At 43.8% G+C, this 25,633-nt stretch overlaps 1 protein-coding gene and 1 long non-coding RNA gene across 6 annotated transcripts; one reads left to right on the top strand and one right to left on the bottom strand.

Annotated features, from left to right (window-relative positions):
- Positions 1-18,164: 18,164 nt before the first annotated feature.
- LOC123138058 (uncharacterized) lies at positions 18,165-21,634 on the bottom strand. 4 transcript variants are annotated; one of them, XR_006468842.1, is made up of 5 exons: positions 20,629-21,464; positions 20,292-20,416; positions 19,751-19,858; positions 19,257-19,388; positions 18,165-18,943 (listed from the first exon to the last, which is right to left on the bottom strand). It is a non-coding gene; the product is annotated as an uncharacterized lncRNA (long non-coding RNA). The 4 variants fall into 4 exon arrangements; XR_006468841.1 differs by having other exon boundaries at positions 18,167-18,943; positions 20,309-20,416; positions 20,629-21,463; XR_006468843.1 differs by lacking the exon at positions 20,292-20,416 and having other exon boundaries at positions 18,169-18,943; positions 20,629-20,868; positions 21,343-21,634.
- A 31-nt stretch (positions 21,635-21,665) lies between these two features.
- Positions 21,666-25,323, top strand: LOC123138057 (uncharacterized). Of its 2 annotated transcripts, XM_044557947.1 has the most exons (6): positions 21,666-21,948; positions 22,423-22,662; positions 22,876-22,981; positions 23,435-23,542; positions 23,905-24,034; positions 24,348-25,323. In XM_044557947.1, the coding sequence occupies exons 3-6, from the start codon at positions 22,976-22,978 to the stop codon at positions 24,533-24,535; spliced, it is 432 nt and encodes a 143-aa protein (XP_044413882.1). In that variant the 5' UTR covers positions 21,666-21,948; positions 22,423-22,662; positions 22,876-22,975; the 3' UTR covers positions 24,536-25,323. The 2 variants fall into 2 exon arrangements, 1 of the variants encoding a protein (XP_044413882.1); XR_006468839.1 differs by lacking the exon at positions 22,876-22,981 and having other exon boundaries at positions 24,348-25,321.
- The last annotated feature ends 310 nt before the right edge of the window (positions 25,324-25,633 follow it).

Below are 25,633 nucleotides of genomic sequence, written 5' to 3'. Positions count from 1 at the left end.
CATAGACAAACATAGTGTCACTAGTATACCTCTACTTGACTAGCTCGTTTATCAGAGATGGTTATGTTTCCTAGCCATGGACAAAAGAGTTGTCATTTGATTAACGGGATCACATCATTAGGAGAATGATGTGATTGACTTGACCCATCCCGTTAGCTTAGCACTTGATCGTTTAGTATTCTGCTATTGCTTCCTTCATGACTTATACATGTTCCTGTAACTATGAGAATTGTGTAACTCCCGTTTACCGGAGGAACACTTTGGGTACTACCAAACGTCACAACGTAACTGGGTGATTATAAAGGAGTACTACAGGTGTCTCCGAAGGTACATGTTGAGTTAGCATAATTCGAGATTAGGTTTTGTCACTCCGATTGTCGGAGAGGTATCTCTGGGCCCTCTCGGCAATGCTCATCACCTAAGCCTTGCAAGCATGTAACTAATGAGTTAGTTATAAGATGAAGTATTACAGAACGAGTAAAGAGACTTGTCGATAACGAGATTGAACTAGGTATTGGATACCGATGATCGAATCTTGGACAAGTAACATACCGATGGCAAAGGGAACAATGTATGTTGTTATGCGGTTTGACCGATAAAGATCTTCGTAGAATATGTAGGAACCAATATGGGCATCCAGGTCCCGCTATTGCTTATTGACCAGAGATGTGTCTCAGTCATGTCTACATCGTTCTCGAACCGTAGGGTCCGCACGCTTAAGGTTTCGATGACAGTTATATTATGAGTTTATGTATTTTGATGTACCGAAGGTTGTTCGGAGTCCCGGATATGATTACGGACATGATGAGGAGTCTTGAAATGGTCGAGACATAAAGATTGATATATTGGACAGATATATTTGGACACCGGAAAGGTTCCGGAGAAGTTTGGAGCCCCGGAAGGTTACCGGAACCCCCCGGGAGGTATATGGGCCTTATTGGGCCCATGTAGGAGGAAGAGAGAAGGAGCAAGGGAGGGGGGCGCGCCCCCCAAGCCCAATCCGAATTGGGGAGGGGGGTCGGGCCCCCTTTCCTTTCTCCTTCCCCCTCTTCCTATTACTACTACTAGTACTACTTCCTAATACTAGTACTCTTTCCTTCCCCATCCAAATAAGATAAGGAAAAGAGAGGGAAACCTACTTGGAGTAGGTTTCCCCCTCCTCATGGCGCGCCCCCCTTAGGGCCGGCCACCTCCTCCCTCCCTCCTTTATATACGGGGGTAGGGGGGCACCCTAGGACACACAAGTTGATCATTGATCGTTCCTTAGCCGTGTGCGGTGCCCCCTCCACGATATTACACCTCGGTCATATTGTAGCGGTGCTTAGGCGAAGCCCTGCAACAAGAGAACATCAAGATCGTCACCACGCCGTCGTGCTGACGGAACTCCCCCTCGGCGCCTCTGCTGGATCGGAGATCGAGGGTGCGTCATCGAGCTGTACGCGTGTCAAGAACTCGGAGGTGCCGGAGTAACGGTACTTGGATCGGTTGAACCGGAGGACGTACGACTACTTCCTCTACGTTGCGTCAACGCTTCCGCTTCGGTCTACGAGGGTACGTAGACAACACTCTCCCCTCGTTGCTATATCATCACCATGATCTTGCGTGTGCGTAGGAAATTTTTTGAAATTACTATGTTCCCCAACAGTGGCATCCGAGCCTAGGTTTTATGTGTTGATGTTATATGCACGAGTAGAACACAAGTAAGTTGTGGACGATATAAGTCATACTGCCTACCAGCATGTCATACTTTGGTTCAGCGGTATTGTGAGATGAAGCGGCCCGGACCGACATTACGCGTACGCTTACGCGAGACTGGTTTCACCGTTACGAGCACTCGTGCTTAAAGGTGGCTGGCGGGTGTCTGTCTCTCTCACTTTAGTTGAACCGAGTGTGGCTACGCCCGGTCCTTGTGAAGGTTAAAACGGAGTCTATTTGACAAACTATCGTTGTGGTTTTGATGCATAGGTGAGATTGGTTCTTTCTTAAGCCCGTAGCAGCCACGTAAAATTTGCAACAACAAAGTAGAGGACGTCTAACTTGTTTTTGCAGGGCATGTTGTGATGTGATATGGCCAAGACATGATGCTATATTTTATTGTATGAGATGATCATGTTTTGTAACCGAAGTTATCGGCAACTGGCAGGAGCCATATGGTTGTCGCTTTATTGTATGAAATGCAAACGCCCTGTAATTGCTTTATTTTATCACTAAGCGGTAGCGATAGTCGTAGAAGCAATAGATGGCGTAACGACAACGATGCTACGATGGAGATCAAGGTGTCACGCCGGTGACGATGGTGATCACGACGGTGCTTCGAAGATGGAGATCACAAGCACACGATGATGATGGCCATATCATATCACTTATATTGATTGCATGTGATGTTTATCCTTTATGCATCTTATCTTGCTTTGATTGACGGTAGCATTTTAAGATGATCTCTCACTAATTATCAAGAAGTGTTCTCCCTGAGTATGCACCGTTGCGAAAGTTCTTCGTGCTGAGACACCACGTGATGATCGGGTGTGATAGGCTCTACGTTCAAATACAACGGGTGCAAAACAGTTGCACACGCGGAATACTCAGGTTATACTTGACGAGCCTAGCATATACAGATATGGCCTCGGAACACGGAGACCGAAAGGTCGAGTGTGAATCATATAGTAGATATGATCAACATAGAGATGTTCACCATTGAAACTACTCCATCTCACGTGATGATCGGACATGGTTTAGTTGATTTGGATCACGTAATCACTTAGATGACTAGAGAGATGTCTGTCTAAGTGGGAGTTCTTTAGAAATATGATTAATTGAACTTTAATTTATCATGAACTTAGTCCTGGTAGTATTTTGCAAATTATATTGTAGATCAATAGCTTGCGTTATTGCTTTTATATGTTTGTTTTTGATATGTTCCTAGAGAAACTGTGTTGAAAAATGTTAGTAGCAATGTTGCGGATTTGATCCGTGATGTGAGGTTAATCCTCATTGCTGCACAGAAGAATTATGTCCTTGATGCACCGCTAGGTGACAGACCTATTGCAAGAGCAGATGTAGACGTTATGAACGTTTGGCTAGCTCAATATGATGACTACTTGATAGTTTAGTGCACCATGCTTAACGGCTTAGAATCGGGACTTCAAAGACGTTTTGAACGTCATGGACCATATGAGATATTCCAGAAATTGAAGTTAATATTTCAAGCAAATACCCGAGTTGAGAGATATGAAGTCTCCAACAAGTTCTATAGCTAAAAGATGGAGAAGAATCGCTCAACTAGTGAGCATGTGCTCAGACTGTCTGGGTACTTCAATCGCTTGAATCAAGTGGGAGTTAATCTTCCAGATAAGATAGTGATTGACAGAATTCTCTAGTCACCATCACTAAGTTACTAGAACTTCGTGATGAACTATAGCATGCAAGGGATGACGAAAACGATTCCCAAGCTCTTCGTGATGCTGAAATCAACGAAGGTAGAAATCAAGAAAGAGCATCAAGTGTTGATGGTTACCAAGATCACTAGTTTCAAGAAAAGGGCAAAGGGAAAGAAAGGGAACTTCAAGTAGAATGACAAGCAAGTTGTCACTCCCGTGAAGAAGACCAAAGCTGGACCAAAGCCTGAAACTGAGTGCTTACACTGCAAAGGAAATGGTCACTGGAAGCGGAAATGCCCTGAATATTTGGTGGGTAAGAAGGATGGCAAAGTGAACAAGTGTATATTTGATATACAGGTTATTGATGTGTGCCTTACTAGTGTTTATAGTAGCCACTGAGTATTTGATACTTGTTCGGTTGCTAAGATTAGTAATTCGAAACAGGAGTTATAGAATAAATAGAGACTAGTTGAGGGTGAAGTGACGATGAGTGTTGGAAGTAGTTCCAAGATTGATATGATCATCATCGCACACTCCCTATACTTTCGGGATTAGTGTAAAACCTAAATAAATGTTATTTGGCGTTTACGTTAAGCATGAATATGATTTGATCATGTTTATTGCGATACGGTTATTCATTTAAATTTAGAGAATAAATTGTTATTCTGTTTACATGAATAAGACCTTCGATGGTCATACACCCAATGAACATAGTTTGTTAGATCTCGATCGTAGTGATACACATATTCATAATATTGATGCCAAAAGATGCAAAGTTAATAATGATAGTGCAACTTATTTGTGGCACTGCCGTTTGGGTCATATCGGTATAAAAGCGCATGAAGAAACTCCATAAAGATGGATTTTCGGAATCACTTGGTTATGAATCATTTGATGCTTGCGAGCCGTGCCTTTTGGGCAAGATGACTAAAACTCCGTTCTCCGGAACAATGGAACAAGCTACTGACTTATTGGAAATAATACATACCGATGCATGCGATCCAATGAGTGTTGATGCTCGTGGCAAGTATCGTTATTTTCTGACCTTCACAGATGATTTGAGCAGATATTGGTATATCTACTTGATGAAACATAAGTCTGAAATAGTTGAAAGGTTCAAAGAATTTCAGAGTGAAGTGGAAAATCATCGTAACAAGAAAATAAAGTTTCTGCGATCTGATCATGGAGATGAATATTTGAGTTACGAGTTTGGTCTTCAATTAAAACAATGTGGAATAGTTTCACAGCTCACGCCACCTGGAACACCACAACGTTATGGTGTGTCCGAACATCGTAACCGCACTTTATTGGATATAGTGCGATCTATGATATCTCTTACTGATTTACCACTATTGTTTTTGGGTTATGCATTAGAGACAGCTGCATTCACGTTAAAAGGGCACCATCAAAATCCGTTGAGATGACGCCTTATGAACTGTGGTTTGGCGAGAAACCAAAAGTTGTCGTTTCTTAAACTTTGGGGCTGCGATGCTTATGTGAAAAAGTTTCAACCTGATAAGCTCGAACCCAAATCGGAGAAGTGTGTCTTCATAGAATACCCGAAGGTAACTATTGGGTACACCTTCTATCACAGATCCGAAGGCAAGTTATTCGTTGCTAAGATGGATCCTTTCTAAGAGAAGAAGTTTCTCTCGAAAGAAGTGAGTGGGAGGAAAGTAGAGCTTGATAAGGTAATTGTACCTTCTCCCGAATTGGAAAGTAGTTCATCACAGAAATCAGTTCCAGTGATTGCTACACCAATTAGTGAGGAAGCTAATGATGATGATCATAAAACTTCAGATCAAGTTACTACAGAACCTCGTAGGTCTTCCAGAGTAAGATCCGCACCAGTATGGTGTAGTAATCATGTTCTGGAAGTCATGTTACTAGACCATGATGAACCTACGAACTATGAGGAAGCGATGATGAGCCCAGATTCCGCGAAATGGCTTGAGGCCGTGAAATCTGAGATTGGATCCATGTATGAGAACAAAGTGTGGACTTTGGTGGAGTTGCCCGATGATCGGCAAGACATATTGTATAAATGGATCTTCAAGAGGAAGACAGATGCTGATAGTAGTGTTACTATCTACAAATCTTGACTTGTCGCAAAAAGGTTTTTGACAAGTTCAAGGTGTTGACTACAATGAGATTTTCTCAATTGTAGCGATGCTTAAGTCTGTCCGAATCATGTTAGCAATTGCCACATTTTATGAAATCTGGCAAATGGATGTCAAAACTGCATTCCTTAATGGATTTATTAAAGAAGAGTTGTATATGATGCAACCAGAAGGTTTTGTCAATCCTAAAGATGCTAACAAAGTGTGCAAGCTCCAGCAATCCATCAATGGACTGGTGCAAGCATCAATGGAATATACGCTTTGATAGTATGATCAAAGCATATAGTTTTATACAGAATTCTGAAGAAGCCTGTATTTACAAGAAAGTGAGTGGGAGCACTACAACATTTCTGATAAGTATATGTGAATGACATATTGTTGATCGGAAATAATGTAGAATTATTCTGCAAAGCATAAAGGAGTGTTTGACAGGAGTTTTTCAAAGCAAGACCTCAGTGAAGCTGCTTACATATTGAGCATCAAGATCTATTGAGATAGATCAAGACGCTTGATAAGATTTTCAATGAGTACATACCTTGGCAAGTTTTTTGAAATAGTTCAAAATGGAACAGTCAAAGAAAGAGTTCTTGCCTGTGTTGCAAAGGTATGAAATTAAGTAAGACTCAAATCCCGACCACAGCAGAAAATAGAAAGAGAATGAAAAGTCATTCCCTATGCCTCAGTCATAGGTTCTATAAAGTATGCTATGCTATGTACCAGACCTATTGTATACCTTGCTCTGAATTTGGCAAGGGAGTACAATAGTGATCTAGGAGTAGATCACTGGACATTGGTTAAGAATATCCTTAGTAAGGACTAAGGAGATGTTTCTCGATTATGGAGGTGATAAAAGAGTTTGTTGTAAAATTACATCAGTGCAAACTTTTACACTGATCCAGATGACTCTAAGTCTCAACCTGGATACATATTGAAAGTGGGAGCAATTAGCTAGAGTAGCTCCGTGCAGAGCATTGTGGACATAACATATTTGCAAAATACATACGGCTCTGAATGTGACAGACCCGTTGACTAAGCTTCTCTCACGAGCAAAACATGATCACACCTTAGTACTCTTTGGGCGTTAATCACATAGCGATGTGAACTAGATTATTGACTCTAGTAAACCCTTTTGGATGTTGGTCACATGATGATGTGAACTATGGGTGTTAATCATATACAGATATGAATATTGGTGTTAAATCACATGGCGATGTGAACTAGATTATTGACTCTAGTGCAAGTGGGAGACTGAAGGAAATATGCCCTAGAGGCAATAATAAAGTTATTATTTATTTCCTTATTTCATGATAAATGTTTATTATTCATGCTAGAATTGTATTAACCGGAAACATAATACATGTGTGAATACATAGACAAACATAGTGTCACTAGTATACCTCTACTTGACTAGCTCGTTTATCAGAGATGGTTATGTTTCCTAGCCATGGACAAAAGAGTTGTCATTTGATTAACGGGATCACATCATTAGGAGAATGATGTGATTGACTTGACCCATCCCGTTAGCTTAGCACTTGATCGTTTAGTATTCTGCTATTGCTTCCTTCATGACTTATACATGTTCCTGTAACTATGAGAATTGTGTAACTCCCGTTTACCGGAGGAACACTTTGGGTACTACCAAACGTCACAACGTAACTGGGTGATTATAAAGGAGTACTACAGGTGTCTCCGAAGGTACATGTTGAGTTAGCATAATTCGAGATTAGGTTTTGTCACTCCGATTGTCGGAGAGGTATCTCTGGGCCCTCTCGGCAATGCTCATCACCTAAGCCTTGCAAGCATGTAACTAATGAGTTAGTTATAAGATGAAGTATTACAGAACGAGTAAAGAGACTTGTCGATAACGAGATTGAACTAGGTATTGGATACCGACGATCGAATCTCGGACAAGTAACATACCAATGACAAAGGGAACAACGTATGTTGTTATGCGGTTTGACCGATAAAGATCTTCGTAGAATATGTAGGAACCAATATGGGCATCCAGGTCCCGCTATTGGTTATTGACCAGAGATGTGTCTCAGTCATGTCTACATCGTTCTCGAACCGTAGGGTCCGCACGCTTAAGGTTTCGATGACAGTTATATTATGAGTTTATGTATTTTGATGTACCGAAGGTTGTTCGGAGTCCCGGATATGATTACGGACATGACGAGGAGTCTCGAAATGGTCGAGACATAAAGATTGATATATTGGACGGATATATTTGGACACCGGAAAGGTTCCGGAGAAGTTTGGAGCCCCGGAAGGTTACCGGAACCCCCCGGGAGGTATATGGGCCTTATTGGGCCCATGTAGGAGGAAGAGAGAAGGAGCAAGGGAGGGGGGCGCGCCCCCCCAAGCCCAATCCGAATTGGGGAGGGGGGCCGGCCCCCCCTTTCCTTTCTCCTTCCCCCTCTTCCTATTACTACTACTAGTACTACTTCCTAATACTAGTACTCTTTCCTTCCCCATCCAAATAAGATAAGGAAAAGAGAGGGAAACCTACTTGGAGTAGGTTTCCCCCTCCTCATGGCGCGCCCCCCTAGGGCCGGCCACCTCCTCCCTCCCTCCTTTATATACGGGGGTAGGGGGGCACCCTAGGACACACAAGTTGATTATTGATCGTTCCTTAGCCGTGTGCGGTGCCCCCCTCCATGATATTACACCTCGGTCATATTATAGCGGTGCTTAGGCGAAGCCCTGCAACAAGAGAACATCAAGATCATCACCACGCCGTCGTGCTGACGGAACTCCCCCTCGGCGCCTCTGCTGGATCGGAGATCGAGGGTGCGTCATCGAGCTGTACGCGTGTCAAGAACTCGGAGGTGCCGAAGTAAAGGTACTTGGATCGGTTGAACCGGAGGACGTACGACTACTTCCTCTACGTTGCGTCAACGCTTCCGCTTCGGTCTACGAGGGTACGTAGACAACACTCTCCCCTCGTTGCTATATCATCACCATGATCTTGCGTGTGCGTAGGAATTTTTTTGAAATTACTACGTTCCCCAACAGGCGCCCCACTTGCCTTGGGGGGTACTCCACCCCCTTGGCCGCCGTCCCTTGGGAGATTGGATCTCCCAGGCCGCCCCCCTGGGGGACTATATAAAGGGAGGGGGGAGGGGGCAGCCGCACCCTGAAGTTCTGGCGCCTCCCTCCCCTTGCTACACCTCTTCCTCCTCCGTCACGTGCTTGGCGAAGCCCTGCCGGAGTGCTGCTGTTCCACCACCACCACGCCATTGTGCTGCTGCTGGAGCCATCATCATCAACCTCTCCTTCCCCCTTGCTGGATCAAGAAGGAGGAGACGTCATCCGCTCCATACGTGTGTTGAACGCGGAGGTGCCGTCTGTTCGGCGCTAGGATCTCTGGTGATAGGATCACGACGAGAACGACTACTTCAACTCCGTTCTTTTGAACGCTTCCGCTCACGATCTACAAAGTGGTATGTAGATGCATCTCCCATGACTCGTTGCTTAGATGAACTCATAGATGGATCTTGGTGAAACCGTAGGAAAAATTTTAATTTTCTGCAACGTTCCCCAACAAAAAGTGCCTTGGCGTGATTCTTAGGAAACTTAGAGGCGAAATTTAGGCAAAAGTAACTGCACACCGGGGCAATTTTGTGTCCCTTAGACATAAGTCATGGGGGGGACCCCTCTTTAGGGAACTATCTCGATATATTCAGGCAGCTAGCAGACATTATGCAAGCAACTTGTGGTTTATCTTGAAAACAAGTTCACTGGATTAGATTGAGAATTGGAAAGCGACTTGTGGTTTCAAAAAGAAACAGCAAGCTAACAGAGATTATGCAAGCAACTTGTGGTTTATTCATGATGTGGGGATTTATGCATGGAAAAAAGTGCCTTGGCGTGATTCTTAGGCAACTTAGCGGCGAAATTTAAGCAAAAGTAACTGCGCATCGGGGCAATTTTGTGTCCCTTAGTAGACATAAGTCAGGGGGGAACCCCTCTGTACGCAACTATCTCGATATATTTAGGTAGCTAGCAGAGATTATGCAAGCAACTTGTGGTTTATCTTGAAAACAGGTTCACTGGATTAGTTTTGAGAAATGGAAAGCGACTTGTGGTTTCAAAAAGAAACAGCAAGCTAGTAGAGATTATGCAAGCAACTTGTGGTTTATTCATGATGTGGGGACTTATGCACGGAAAAAGTGCCTTGGCGTGATTCTTAGGCAACTTAGAGGCGAAATTTAGGCAAAAGTAACTGCACACCGGGGCAATTTTGTGTCCCTTAGACATAAGTCATGGAGGGGGGACCCCTCTCTAGGGAACTATCTCGATATATTCAGGCAGCTAGCAGAGATTATGCAAGCAACTTGTGGTTTATCTTGAAAACAAGTTCACTGGATTAGTTTGAGAATTGGAAAGCGACTCATGGTTTCAAAAAGAAACAGCGCTAACAGAGATTATGCAAGCAATTTGTCGTTTATTCATGATGTGGGGATTTATGCACGGAAAAAAAGTGCCTTGCATGATTCTTAGGCAACTTAGCGGCAAAATTTAGGCAAAAGTAACTGCGCATCAGGGCAATTTTGTGTCCCTTAGTAGACATAAGTCAGGGGGAACCCCTCTGTAGGTAGAAGTCGGGGGGGGGGGGACCCCTCTGTAGGCAACTACCTCGATATATTTAGGTAGCTAGCAGAGATTATGCAAGCAACTTGTGGTTTATTTTGAAAAACAAGTTCAATGGATTAGTATCAGCAAGTAATAGAGATTTGGCCAGTGACTCGTGGTTTATTTAAAAATCAAGTTCAAATGTATTAGTACCAGCAACTAACGGAGCCTTTGCAAGCGACTTATGTGTTTTTACAAAAAAAACTAAAGTTTCAAAATGGCTTAGTTCCAACAACTAACAGAGGTTTGGCACGCAAACATGTTGTTTGTTTAAAAAAACAACTTCGATGGATTAGGTCCAGGAACTAATAGAGCATTTGCAAGCAACTTATGTGTTTTGACTTATGTGCTTTACAAAAAAAAGGTTGCCTCTCTAGTTTATACACATCGGGGCGCGAAGACACTACCTCGTTTTCATCTGTCTTGCTCTCTTTGGCTTTGAATGATCGTGCTCAGAAAGTTCAATTGTGTTGTCGTCTTCCTCTGGCAACTCCTCATTGCTATCAATGTCAGTAGGGCGCTTCCCCCGGGTTATAATGTGCTTTTGCCGCATACGTTTGGAACCCCTCGATGGCACGATCTCTAGATCATGTGATGCACGTGCCTACAAAAAAGAACACATCCTCCAGTCACGCAAACATGTGCCAACTTCTGGAATCTACTTCAACATGTTGTGGATGAAAATTCATATGGTACCTACACTGCATCTTCAGGTGCATGTGGTGCACCCCCGTCATGCTGAGGCAACCTTGGTTCGTCAACTCTGGTTGCCGTTGGATTGCCTTTCCCAGTCCGCCTGAGCCTTCTTCTCGTCCTCATACTACCCAATCAGCTCGGCCTTCTTCTCCAGCACCCTCTCCATATCCCCATCATCACGCAACGGCCTTTCCACAATATCCTGCCGGACTGCAGGCCCTCCAAGCAACTCGTGCCCCTCTGCCAGGCAAGTTCATAGCCCGTGCTGAATCAGTGATCGAGTTTTGCACAGGGGAAACTAAGAAACAAAGGCTCACTGACAATTGCACGTGAGTGTCCGGATCTGGCGAGAAGGAGTAGGACGACATGGGGCTCGACACCCTCATCCTAGCCGTCGAGCAGTATGTAAGGTGGTGGTCGACGTCACCGTCTTCTTGCTGAAGGTGGATCTTGCTCCTTCTTCCTATCGATGGAGAGGAAAGGTACACTATGTCTACCTTTAATCACTGCATCCACTTCATAAATCAACATCAGTATATATAGTTGGTCAAAGAAAAACGCCAGTACATGCATTCTTTGTTTTTTAATAAAAAAAAGGAAATGGTAGTCTCCCTATTGACATATAGAACATGCCTAACTGCTGGTTACAACTTGCTCGCGTGCACTGAAAAATTGCCTGAAGAGTTCAAACCATACGTTCACAAATTGTCTTCCTGGGAATGCAAACCATACCTTCTTGGTTGTTGCCTCCGCCAGACCCTGCTACCGCCCCTGCCTGCACTGTGTGTACGATGCCGAGTCCCTCGATCATGCCGCCTCTGCCCGCGCTGAGCGTACGACACTGAGTCCATCAACCACGTCGCCTCCACCAGACCCTGCTACCACCTCTGCCCGCGCTGTGCGTACAATATAAGAAAGATGTTATGCCTACTAGTAGAATGCCCGTGCGTTGCTACGGGCTATAATGTATATAAATGAATCAAATAAATGATTAAGGTCACCTCTATGGTTGAAGCTTATTTCTTCCTCGTACGTCCGGGCATGTTCGGACTTCAAATGGGCGCCCAACGGTCTCAAAACTCAACCGACTGGACAGTCCGGGCTAAACCCGGGCATGGGCAGCCCGGCCCGACGACCCGGGCCGGGCCAGGTCGGGCTTGACATTCAGGCCAGGCTCGGGCTTTGTTTTGCAGCCCGAAAGATAATTCGGGCCGGGCTCGAGCTTCAATTTTTCTGTATTTCAGGCCGGGCTTTCGGGCTTCGGGCCGGGCTTGCACGTGCGCGTACTAAAAAACAGCATTCGAGTCGGGCTTTCGGGCTTCGGGCTTGATTTTGGGCCGGGCTCGGGCTTGAAAACAGGGAGTATTTTAGGCTTCGGGCTGGGCTCGGGCTTGAGAAATGAAGGTCGGGCTTTTACAAGCCCGGCCCGAAACCCGGCCCGGCCCGACGTTTGCCCGGGTTTAGTACAGGCTGCCCCAAATCCATCTCATATATGGGGAGCAATGTCGTTGTCCGAACTATCTGCCATGTTATTTCCAACACGCGGTCCCAACACAACACAAAACCCCACACCATGAGGCACCCTTCCCTCATGTCGGACCCTCTCTCCTTCCAGCTCAGTTTCCCACCATAGCCTAATATTTCTCGCTGGAGCCCTCTACTTTATAACCGGATGAGACTCACCTCACTTTCGTCCTAGCGCCCTCTTCCCTTCATACCATACTTCCCCACGGACCACCAAGGAGGAGTGCCCCCACCAACCGCTTGCTCTCCGCCATGATCCCCTCCTCCCGTGTTCGTGCCGATCCGCCACGACCATCAAGGCGGAGGAGGCGTGCGCCGCCCATGACGACCCCAAGCAAAGAAGGCAAATTCGATGTCTCATGAGGCATTGCCATGTTGTAACATACAGTTGAATGTCATGCATTACCACAAAACAAAAATATGATGGCTGTTGTTGGGGATGCAACTAATACGCCACCGCGTCTGTTATTAACTATTAAAACAACAAACTAATGCATTTACCCTTCTATCCTAAAAAATATATTGTATGACCTGATCAAAAAAATATGACTGCCTTATCCAATTTGCCACTTTTTCTTAAGTAGGGAAAATATTCCGCTCACATTCGTAACTGAACAAATCAACCACAGCCTCCAACCCGCTCACTCTCAACTCTCACTCCTATCACAAAATCCACTAAAAAGAGATGTGAAGTATTTCTAAATCCCTGCCAAAAGAATATATATTACCAATAGTCCAGTACCGACCTTGTGAATTTGGTTTGTTATTCAAGTCATGGCCGCAACAACACTTTTTCTATTCTCTGTTCATTATGGAAATCAGCGTAAGTTGTGTTATCATCAGAAAAAGATCAGATTTCAAAGTTATTTATCCAATTATCTTTCATATTCGTATTGACATTGTGCAGTTTCCTTGCAAATGTGTATCTTTGGATGGCCTTTAACTAAGTACATTCATATATAATGCTCTAGCACCACGTTGGAAGTTATAGCAATGCTTCATAATTTGATATTGGCTTATGGCAAAGTATTACATCGCCAAATTATAACGACAATAATTTTATGAACCGAATTAGCAACATCAGTTTTAACAGCAGAGTAAAAACTTGTTATTAGCGAGTTTCAAATGAAAGAATAGTCAGGGTAGACATCAAGCGATGAACAAGCATAATATTTGTTCGTTTCCACTTGAAATTTGTCATATCAAGTGTCTTGCCTGCATCGATAAGACTTTTGGACTTCCTTCAGTACAAACATCAATACTCTGCATAAAGTAGCAGCAGTGATAAATGATAATCAACATTTAAAAGTTCCATAAAGGGACATGATGAAAGCTCACAAAACACTAACCTGATAGCAATTGTATCTGATGACAATATTATTGTGAGTGAAAAGAAAAAATATTAGTTATCGTTGTTTCTGTCTGCCTCCCCAACAAATGAAACCTGAGGAGTCATATTGAGTAAGAAGTTCGGCATTGACTGGGTACTGTTTGGATTGAAACCCAATTATAGGAGTCATGCCAAAAAAAACTGGTCGCTGCTTTCATTCTGCGTCCACGGACAGGCGAAACAGGGGCAGGGGAATCGTTCGCCAAAATATCTGCACGCACCATCTCTGGCGAGGTGGGCCTGGGTATAAACTAAATGGCCCCTCAGCTTTCCTGTTTAGATTTCTAAACTGGACCAATTGTTAACATACATTTGGATCATTATCATGCTCTTCACCATCGTCTTCTTGAGCACGAGATCTGATATATGGATTGAGGTAAAATATTTAATCGTCTTGCTGGGGCTGAAGGCGAGCGGCAAGAAGTGGGGGTTGAACTGTGGCTTGGAAGAGCACTATGTATAATTTGCATTTGATTCAATTGGAAATTTCATGGCTGTGGGTGAGAGTTTCCTCGTGTGATGTGACCCTTAAGAAAACATATAATTTCTTAGTGCTCCTAGAGAATCATAGGACATAATCAATGTATTAGTTAGCATAAGAGAAGAATCACTGCATCACAAATGTATCTACAGAGTACAGACTGACCTTGTGCCTCTCATTGACAAGGAGCTTGCAAGAAGACACAATTGAAACTGGTGCCCCCCATGACAATAACGTTCTTGGAGTTTGCAGCTGCTGCCGTGACATTCATCCTATTCTGTGAAAGAGAAAATTGGCAACGATGTTTAGGTTTGCCATCGCTGCATTCATGCTTATCTTTCATAGAAAGAAAACAGCAAAACAATTCCAAATCTCCGAATATCTGCTATTGTGGTGTTGTGCATGAAATTATTAGCCATCCCACTGTGACCAGGGAGAGATATATACAGTACCTGGTGAGTTTATCAAGAAGGAATAGTAAAGTAAGTGAAACAAAACAAACTGAAAGGTTTCTTAAAGTTGAACAGGAAATAATGGACAAAGAAGCTTGAAGCCTTTTGAGCCGACTAAAATTAATTGAATATTTACCATTAGAAGTTGAAGGCAGATCTGAAATTTAGTGGGTAGTGGCAAGGAGAACAACTAATGATAAACTAAATCATATACATCACATCACGTTCAGCAATGTATCCTCACTATTGAGATTTTTATACTACAAAAATTTCCGAAATTGTTAAACATAGGATACAAACTAACAGATATGCTCCCGTACACGGCACACCCTCCCTTAAAAAAATCTATAACCGGGTCCTCCTTGTCCTATGGGTTGACTCCTATGTACTAATTGCTTCAGAATGCAATTACATGACATGGGGTGGGATACCACGTACTATACCTTGTGGGGATATGTGAAAGCAGTCAAGAGTACCACAGAGGTGGCGCCGAGCGAATCAGCGGTAGAACGGGATGAACGATCAATTATTCAATTCAGAGATTGCCGCCTCGTTCGTCAGGACACACTGTGAATCTGGAGCACAGGCAGGGGTTGCGGCCTCCAGGCGATTCGGGCCATGACGTGTTGACGACAGGGGGTTGCGTCCTCCAAGGTATACCTTATATTAGCCTCGCCGTGTATGCTTCTTCACCACCGCGGACACTGCCGTTAGTTGGTGCACGACGCAGCAGTCAAGGTGATCGCCAGGGCGGCCTGGCTCCTTCGAATTCCTCTACCAGCCAGCGTCGCCCTGCTCCTGAGCCTCCCCTCCATGACCGCAATGCCAGTTCATTGCCCCCAGGCGCCATGAACGGTCGCAGCGTAGGCTCGCCGGATTGGCGGTGGTGGCCTAGAACATCTAGGGCTACTCCATGCGAGGGATCTCTGCGGTTTGACGGGCGAGTCGCTAGCATGGTGAACATCTAGGGCTACTCCATACTGAATGGCAGAGCAAACAAATTGAAGCAAGCATGCCTGAACCAAACAGAGGTGGACTCCATCGATCAACCAGACAATTATCGCAATGATCGGATGGATTGACTGGAGAGATGGATGTATGGACGCAAGATGTACCTCGAGCATGCGCCAGATGGAGGGGTCGACGACTCGACGGCCTTGACGGCGCCGTTGTTCCACTCGGAGCGGCGCTCCTCGGCGTCGAGGAACTTCATGCGCACCTGCACGCCGGGTGCCCAGGCGCCGATCAGCGCGTCCTCCACCTCCTGCTTGGGCACGACGAACTCCCCGGCGCCCTGGCGCGGGTAGTAGGTGACGGTGAAGAGCGTGCCCTCTGCCGCGAGCCGCACGGCCTCGTCCACCTCCTCGGGCGGGACCCGCGCGCGCGTTGCGTGGCCGGCGCTCGGCGCCCTCGGACGCCTGCTGGGAGACGGCGGGGTACCTGGGCGCGCGGCGGATCCCGGCGAGCAGCTCCCCGTCGGCGCGGCGCATGAAGACGACGGCGTCCCCGGCCATGAGCAGCTTGGCGTTGACTAAAATGGCATGATTTGGAACAAAGGCGCTGGGTGTTTCCTTACTTTGACGGTGGTTCGAGGGGATCGTGCGAGGGGATGAAAGAACTTACATTTGGTGGGAGGGGGCATCGATGGGGCACCAATGAGGTACATAGGAAAGGTAAGAATCGATGCGTTAGGAAAGTTAGGATTTTGAATTGATTTTCATGAAAATAGGGTTTTAATGTTTGTAATGTGATTTCTGTACCTGCCCGTTTGTGACGGTGTCTGGTTAGGAAAGTTTGTAAATGTTAAGAAAGTTTTTATTGGGAAAATTTGTAAATGTTAAGAAAGTTTTTATTGGGAGGGTGAAAAAAATCAACGTGAGGATATGATGATGGAAGGAGAGACCAAATTAAACCAAACAAAAATAAACCAGACGAAAATAAACCTGACGAAAATAAACCGTGGACGCAATCCTACCAACTCAGTCATTAGGAGTAGAGATTCTGAAATTTCTAGAACATCTTGTTGTTCAACTGGGAACTGTCACAAATGAGGAAGAAGATTATCTGAGTTTTGTCAAAAAGCTAAGGGAAGAATGGTTGCTAGTCACTCAAAAGGAAATGAGTCGCACATTCGATCTAATTGCCGCCGTCAGCTGTGCTGTCGCTGCTATGGCCAAGTACATGCTCACCTCCACGCACAGAGGCCATGAGCAATTTGCTCGACCTGACATGGGCTCTCGACAAGACTACAACCAGGAGATGTGGAACAACAGCAGCATACGCGACAGCATGACTCACCAGTAGACAGGCTCGTCGGAGTCAGGCTGCCAGTTGGGACTCGCCGGACCGGATTGGGTCAAAAAAAGTCTCCACAAGGGGAGTCGCGGAAGGATGAGCTTGGGCAGGGAGAGGAGGCGCGGAGCCAACTGGGTGCAGGCGCAAGGCGGCCTGCAACCGCGGTGCATGGTGGCCACCGGATACATCGGCGACGACGCAGACGACCCCAAATCCAGATCCCATCACAATGAGGTCCGTCTCTCGCCGGGTTCACCACCGGGGAGGAAGACATCCTCCTGGAGCGCTGAGCTCCGTCCCTCGCCGGGGAAGAAGGAAGAGGTGGCGGCCCTTGAGTGTATCGACTGTTGGGGGTGGGGGCTACTTCGTGGCGGTGCTTGGGGACGGGAAGGTGGCCTAATGGAGGCGTTGACCAATTCGGCAGTGGTGGCGTGCGGCCGCGGCAGTGGGAGGTGGTGGTGGTGCCTGGTCGCGGCAGTGAGAAGAGATGTTGGCCGCGGAGGCGCGCAGGTGGAGGTGGTGGCAATGGGCGCGGGCCAAGGCGGCGGCGGGGAGCGGGGCCACGACGGAGAAAGGGGAAGGGAGTGGGTTGGTGGCTGAGGCGATAGTGGGCTCGGAGGGTTCGAGACGTGGGTTCCGACAAGAATTCACCTATGCGTCGTGATCTCGCACGCGAGGAGATCCGACGGCCAGCGAAGGTGTGTGCCGGAAAGGTCTAACAAGCACGCGAGCACTTTTTAGGTTTTGGGCTATATCTATACTATTATTAAAAGAGCAAACATGAATTATCCTAAAGCCACACAACAAATCGTACACAAGATAATTAGGACATTCCGATCAAGTCAATTTAGGCATATCTTACTGTCCATATTATATCACTAGTAACCATGCACCTGCAACGCACGTGTCCCTCATTAAATTTAAATGTGAATATGTCAAAGTACCCGAAATTTAAAATCCATGTCATAGTATATTTTTTAATAAATGGGAATCTATATAAATATTCTATAATTGCCTTTCAGAGATAAATTATAGTTGAACATAAGAATCTTAACATTCCATTAAAAAACCGACAAATACATGCTGTAAACACCATGCTAGGTGTATGTCCAGTGCACTTCATAGAGTTTTACACTCAGCAAACACTATGCCGAGTACATATCTGCCTTTTCAGGGTGCTCAACATAGAATGTTTTTTCTGTAGTGTATTTGCCCAAAGAAAAATTACGAACATCACAAACTGCAGGCTCCCCATAGAGAAAGACTGTTTTGATATACTGAAGAGGCACTTATTATTAATGTGAAAATAAATGAGGTTACATCTCCTGTTAATATAGTATATAGATACAATCCACCAAATACAAATAGGACTATTCAAAAAATACTTCAAATCATAATCTGAAAATACGAAGGTGCACCAAACTTTGGTGGCAAACAGAGCACGTAACAAATCTGACCTGAATAATCATATGCATGTGTGCAAATGCACATACAAACTAATGCACAAAATTCTATTCATATATTTAATAGATCTGCTTATTCAATATTCAAGCTCATACTATGTACAAAGAACTAAGTCAAAAAATATTGCAGGCCGATCGAATATTGGAAATCAACTACATATGTTCAGATTTTCACTGAAAAAACAGGGCAATGAAGGGAGAATACACCAACACTGGATGTCTCCTAGCTGTTGAAAGCAAGTCTCCAGGCAGCTCAAAGAAAAATCGTGACGGGCAATGACCTCACTATGCGTGTCGCTGCTCTCGGTGGCGTCTTTGTCTTCTATGCATGACAGAAGCAACTTATATGGGGCATGAAGATGACAAAAACTGTTGCACGGGCATGCTCCCAAGCTAAGATACGCTCGACTGAATTGGAATTTGGCGAAGAGCGTTGTTGTATCATCACTTGTGTCTGAATTAGAATATATGATAACCGTCTTGCAAACATGATATTCGGTTTCTCTGTTTCTATAAGAAAAATAGAAACCCACAGTCCATCAGTGTGTAATTCCATCTATCAACAGAAGTCCACAAATTTTATTTAACTTTGAATCCAGATTGGCCTATTTATTAGCAAAAAGAGTCTATATCTGGAAAAAGAAATTTTCTATTAGAAAATGCATTTGGGAAACTTCACACCAGAATCACTACGTCTACCGCTCAACTTAACTGAAAGAACCACCACGAAGGTTTCAATACAAAATCTTTAGATTGTTATGCAAAAACATTCAGAGTAGCATTACTACATGTGGAAATCATCAAACTAATTAGAAGAGCATACCCTGCGCATCCTTGATCATCATGTCGAACCCCATTTTCTCGGCGGGTGCCTCGGGCATCACAGCTCGCAACACCTGCCTGGGTGTCTCCAAGATGGTTGGGACGATTTTTCAGTCCATGCCGCCAGTCCAAGCTGTAATGCATACACAAATTACTACACATATCTCAACAGCTTGTCAAATTTCGAGGTGACCAATTCATAATGAAGTTGTCATACAGCTCTCGCGTATGTACTGATCTACAATATTGCAATCCCTGTCACAACTGTCGGGGATGAATGGCAAGCATGAAAGAACAAACTTTTGCACAATGTCCGCTCTCAAAAGTCGGAACTCTTCGCCCAGATGGATAGGGGAGGCAATACATATAAACCAGTGTGCAACACATGTAATCAAACAAATATAAAGTAAAATTCTACTCACCATATTTAGGTCGCAAAATCAATTTCAACAGTACAATCTAATAGTAGAGGGTAACATATAGAAGAGTGTTTACCTCTTGTCTCATGTCTTTGTTGACACCATTGCCATTTCCAAAATCTTCCTGTAGCCTTTCATTTATGTGATCGTTATAAATACACCTCAAATCCGATCTTATCACAAACTGTAAAAAAAATAAAATGAGCAGATAAGCATCACATTCCAACCATAATCCATCAAATTTTAATAAGCAGTATGAAAGAGACATATTGCCCACACAATCTTAGCATATACCTGCACAAATAAGCTATAAAAACTATTTTGTTAATTCAGCGAAACCACGAAAGAAACATTACTAGATGAGGTAACAAAGAATAGCTAAATGATGCAACAACAGGAACATATTCAGATTTCAAAATACAACAAGTTTGAGGCTCGTATTAAAAAGGAACTGGTATGCCCTTCATTTGCTTTTGCTTGAGAATGTTTCAAGGGATTTCTGAAGAACTTTATTGTTTCTAACTAAATTGCAAGGTTAGTTTGGAAAGCCAAATATCAAATTGCCATTGAAAAGAGTACATATAGATTACACGTTTGCACCTAGTTTATGTACATACCCTGCACCAAGGTATACCTTCATGTGATCGAAGGCTGATTTAGGAGAGCCAAGAGTTATGCAACCATACACATGTTGTGTGGAGCATCTATATCTCGTATACTAAGCCAAAGTATCTTGTCAAATCTGAAATTTACAGCATGAAAATACTACTAAGATCATAATAAAAAATTAAGCCGATGTGTCTAGTCAAATCTGCAATTTACAGCATGAAAAGACCACTAATATCACTCTAGTGTGCATAGTCTGAAAGTCTGACAGGAATAAAAATCAGAGTTGCACTTTATCGTTTTCCCCTGCCAACGTACACAAATATAGAAATTCAAAAGGAAATATACCTTTCACTTTACCACTCCCTGCCTTCCCCTTTGCCATTGCTTGCACCATATTCTTCCTGTCCATCTTGTAGGTAGCCCACTCGCAACAGCAGCAAGCCACCGACCATCTCGCCACACTGCCATGTACCTCTTGCCTACAGTCTGCCGCCTGCAGATGTGCCTCATATCCGCCCCAGCAACGCAGTCACCTGTCTGCTCAAGGCCTCCCCCTGCACACCGCTATGCTAGCAGCTTGTGCTTCTATGAAATTCAGAAGGATCCAACATAACTGTAATGCTATGCAAAATTTTACTCCATGTGAATAGGGCAAACATGCATTGCTATATATATTTGACATTGTCCAGGATAGTTCTTGACCCTCGCCGGAACAAGTCACTTAAGATAGCTTGATTAAAATACGTTAACAAGTAAATAAGGTGGGAGGTTGAACTTCTTTGTCTGAAGTTGATATATCATATTTAATATAGAATGAATGTCACAGATTAACAACGAACCTGTTACATTCCGATTTATAAGTTAGAAATAAAGTGTTATTACAATGCAATATATGAACTGCATGTGAAATCGAGATATAATATTCAGAAATGGGATATTGTGCAATAGACGTGTCAAAGTAAACAGAAGATGATACACAGGTAGAATAAACATTGGCACTATCCTACATTTACCATTGAAAAATCACATTTGGTTCAAATAAATTGTTGCATTTGTCACCTGATCCTCTTCAGTCGCGGGGCAGGGGCATGGATTAGTGGTGGAGCTGGATTGTTTAAGGCAACGGGAGAGCGGTGCTGGGCAGGCGGCGGGCGTGGCCAGCACAGGGACTCGACACGGAGGGGCGGCTGCGCTGGCTGGGGAGGTGGGGCAGATGCGCGGTGCTGCTAGGCAAGGCAGAAACAAAGGTGGCGAGGCAGATCCGGTCGTCCACGTCGTCGATCTGGTCGTGAAGAAGGCCGGCAATCGCGAGGGAAAGTCCGACGGAGCTTTAATCCGTGGCCATGGCGTCCTGCAGCACGGGAACGACCAGATCCCGCCATGGCCACGGATTAAAGCTCCGTCGGACTTTCCCTCGCGATTGCCGGCCTTCTTCACGACCAGATCGACGACGGGGACGACCGGATCTGCCTCGCCACCTTTGTTTCTGCCTTGCCTAGCAGCACCGCGCATATGCCCCACCTCCCCAGCCAGCGCAGCCGCCCCTCCGTGTCGAGTCCTGTGCTGGCCACGCCCGCCGCCTGCCCAGCACCGCTCTCCCGTTGCCTTAAACAATCCAGCTCCACCACTAATCCATGCCCCTGCCCCGCGACTGAAGAGGATCAGGTGACAAATGCAACAATTTATTTGAACCAAATGTGATTTTTCAATGGTAAATGTAGGATAGTGCCAATGTTTATTCTACCTGTGTATCATCTTCTGTTTACTTTGACACGTCTATTGCACAATATCCCATTTCTGAATATTATATCTCGATTTCACATGCAGTTCATATATTGCATTGTAATAACACTTTATTTCTAACTTATAAATCGGAATGTAACAGGTTCGTTGTTAATCTGTGACATTCATTCTATATTAAATATGATATATCAACTTCAGACAAAGAAGTTCAACCTCCCACCTTATTTACTTGTTAACGTATTTTAATCAAGCTATCTTAAGTGACTTGTTCCGGCGAGGGTCAAGAACTATCCTGGACAATGTAAAATATATATAGCAATGCATATTTGCCCTATTCACATGGAGTAAAATTTTGCGTAGCATTACAGTTATGTTGGATCCTTCTGAATTTCATAGAAGCACAAGCTGCTAGCATAGCGGTGTGCAGGGGGAGGCCTTGAGCAGACAGGTGACTGCGCCGCTGGGGCTGATATGAGGCACATCTGCAGGCAGCAGACTGTAGGCAAGAGGCACATGGCAGTGTGGCGAGATGGTCGGTGGCTTGCTGCTGTTGCGAGTGGGCTACCTAGAAGATGGACACGAAGAATATGGTGCCAGAAATGGCAAAGGGGAAGGCAGGGAGTGGTAAAGTGAAAGGTATATTTCCTTCTGAATTTCTATATTTGTGTACGTTGGCAGGGGAAAACAATAGTGTGCAACTCTGATTTTTATTCCTGTCAGAATTTCAGACTATGTACACTAGAGTGATATTAGTGGTCTTTTCATGCTGTAAATTGCAGATTTGACTAGACACATCGGCTTAATTTTTTTATTATGATCTTAGTAGTATTTTCATGCTGTAAATTTCAGATTTGACAAGATACTTTGGCTTAGTATACGAGATATAGATGCTCCACAATATGTGTATGGTTGCATAACTCTTGGCTCTCCTAAATCAGCCTTAGATCACATGAAGGTATACCTTGGTGCAGGGTATGTACATAAACTAAGTGCAAACGTGTAATCTATATGTACTCTTTTCAATGGCAATTTGATATTTGGTTAGAAACAATAAAGTTCTTCAGAAATTTAGTTAGAAACAATAAAGTTCTTCAGAAATCCCTTGAAACATTCTCAAGCAAAAGCAAACGAAGGGCATACCAGTTCCTTTTTAATACGAGTCTCAAACTTATTGTATTCTGAAATCTGAATATGTTCCCGTTGTTGCATCAATTAGCTATTCTTTATTACCTCATCCAGTAATGTTTCTTTCGTGGTTTCGCTGAATTAACAAAATAGTTTTTATAGCTTATTTGTGCAGGTATATGCTAAGATTGTGTGGGCAATATGTCTCTTTCATACTGCTTATTAAAATTTGATGGATTATGATTGGAATGTGATGCTTATCTGCTCATTTTATTTTTTACAGTTTGTGATAAGATCGGATTTGAGGTGTATTTATAACGATCACATAAATGAAAGGCTACAGGAAGATTTTGGAAATGGCAATGGTGTCAACAAAGACATGAGACAAGAGGTAAACACTCTTCTATATGTTACCCTCTACTATTAGATTGTACTGTTGAAATTGATTTTGCGACCCAAATATGGTGAGTAGAATTTTACTTTATATTTTTTTGATTACATGTGTTGCACACTGGTTTATATGTATTGCCTCCGCTATCCATCTGGGCGAAGAGTTCCGACTTTTGAGAGCGGACATTGTGCAAAAGTTTGTTCTTTCATGCTTGCCATTCATCCCCGACAGTTGTGACAGGGATTGCAATATTGTACATCAGTACATACGCGAGGGCTGTATAACAACTTCATTATGAATTGGTCATCTCGAAATTTGACAAGCTGTTGAGATATGTGTAGTAATTTGTGTATGCATTACAGCTTGGACTGGCGGCATGGACTGAAAAATCGTCCCAACCATCTTGGACACCCAGGCAGGTGTTGCGAGCTATGATGCCCGAGGGACCCGCCGAGAAAATGGGGTTCGACATGATGATCAAGGATGCGCAGGGTATGCTCTTCTAATTAGTTTGATGATTTCCACATGTAGTAATGCTACTCTGAATGTTTTTGCATAACAATCTGAAGATTTTGTATTGAAATCTTCGTGGTGGTTCTTTCAGTTAAGTTGAGCGGTAGACGTAGTGATTCTGGTGTGAAGTTTCCCAAATGCATTTTCTAATAGAAAATTTCTTTTTCCAGATATAGACTCTTTTTGCTAATAAATAGGCCAATCTGGATTCAAAGTTAAATAAAATTTGTGGCCTTCTGTTGATAGATGGAATTACACACTGATGGACTGTGGGTTTCTATTTTTCTTATAGAAACAGAGAAACCGAATATTATGTTTGCAAGACGGTTATCATATATTCTAATTCAGACACAAGTGATGATACAACAATGCTCTTCGCCAAATTCCAATTCAGTCGAGCGTATCTTAGCTTGGGAGCATGCCCGTGCAACAGTTATTGTCATCTTCATGCCCCATATAAGTTGCTTCTGTCATGCATAGAAGACAAAGACGCCACCTAGAGCAGCGACACGCATAGTGAGGTCATTGCCCGACACAATTTTTCTTTGAGCTGCCTGGAGACTTGCTTTGAGCTGCTAGGAGACATCCAGTGTTGGTGTATTCTCCCTTCATTGCCCTGTTTTTTCAGTGAAAATCTGAACATATGTAGTTGATTTCCAATATTCGATCGGCCTGCAATATTTTTTGACTTAGCTATTTGTACATAGTACGAGCTTGAATATTGAATAAGCAGATCTATTAAATATATGAATAGAATTTTGTGCATTAGTTTGTATGTGCATTTGCACACATGCATATGATTATTCAGGTCAGATTTGTTACGTGCTCTGTTTGCCACCAAAGTTAGGTGCACCTTCTTATTTTCAGATTATGATTTGAAGTCTTTTTTGAATATCCTATTTGTATTTGGTGGATTGTATCTATATACTATGTTAACAGGAGATGTAACCTCATTTATTTTCACATTAATAATAAGTGCCTCTTCAGTATATCAAAACAATCTTTCTCTATGGGGAGCCTGCAGTTTGTGATGTTCGTAATTTTTCTTTGGGCAAATACACTACAGAAAAAGCATTCCATGCTGAGCACCCTGAAAAGGCAGATATGTACTCGGCATAGTGTTTGCTGAGTGTAAAACTCTATGAAGTGGACCGGGCATACACCTAGCATGGTGTTTACAGCATGTATTTGTCGGTTTTTTAATGGAATGTTAAGATTCTTATGTTCAACTATAATTTATCTCCGAAAGCCAATTATAAAATATTTATATAGATTCCCATTTATTAAAAAATATACTATGACATGGATTTTAAATTTCGGGTACTTTGACCATATTCACATTTAAATTTAATGAGAGACACGTGCGTTGCATTTGCATGGTTACTAGTAAGGAAAAAAGTTCCGGACTATAGTCCAGATATACCTGGAAACAAGGATCAGCGGTCCAGGTATAGTCACGGGCGTTACCTGCATGCGGGCCAGGGCACTGTCAGGCATACGGTCGCGGGTCCGCGTATAGCCTGCCCCACAACCCACGCTGTACGCTTCACCCGCAAATACTCTATTTTCCACGGCTCG

Source organism: Triticum aestivum, chromosome 6B, assembly GCF_018294505.1.
Source record: "Triticum aestivum cultivar Chinese Spring chromosome 6B, IWGSC CS RefSeq v2.1, whole genome shotgun sequence".
NCBI classification, from domain to species: domain Eukaryota; kingdom Viridiplantae; phylum Streptophyta; class Magnoliopsida; order Poales; family Poaceae; genus Triticum; species Triticum aestivum.
The sequence above is the reverse complement of the archived record's forward strand: the minus strand, read 5'-3'. Positions and strand labels throughout refer to the sequence as shown.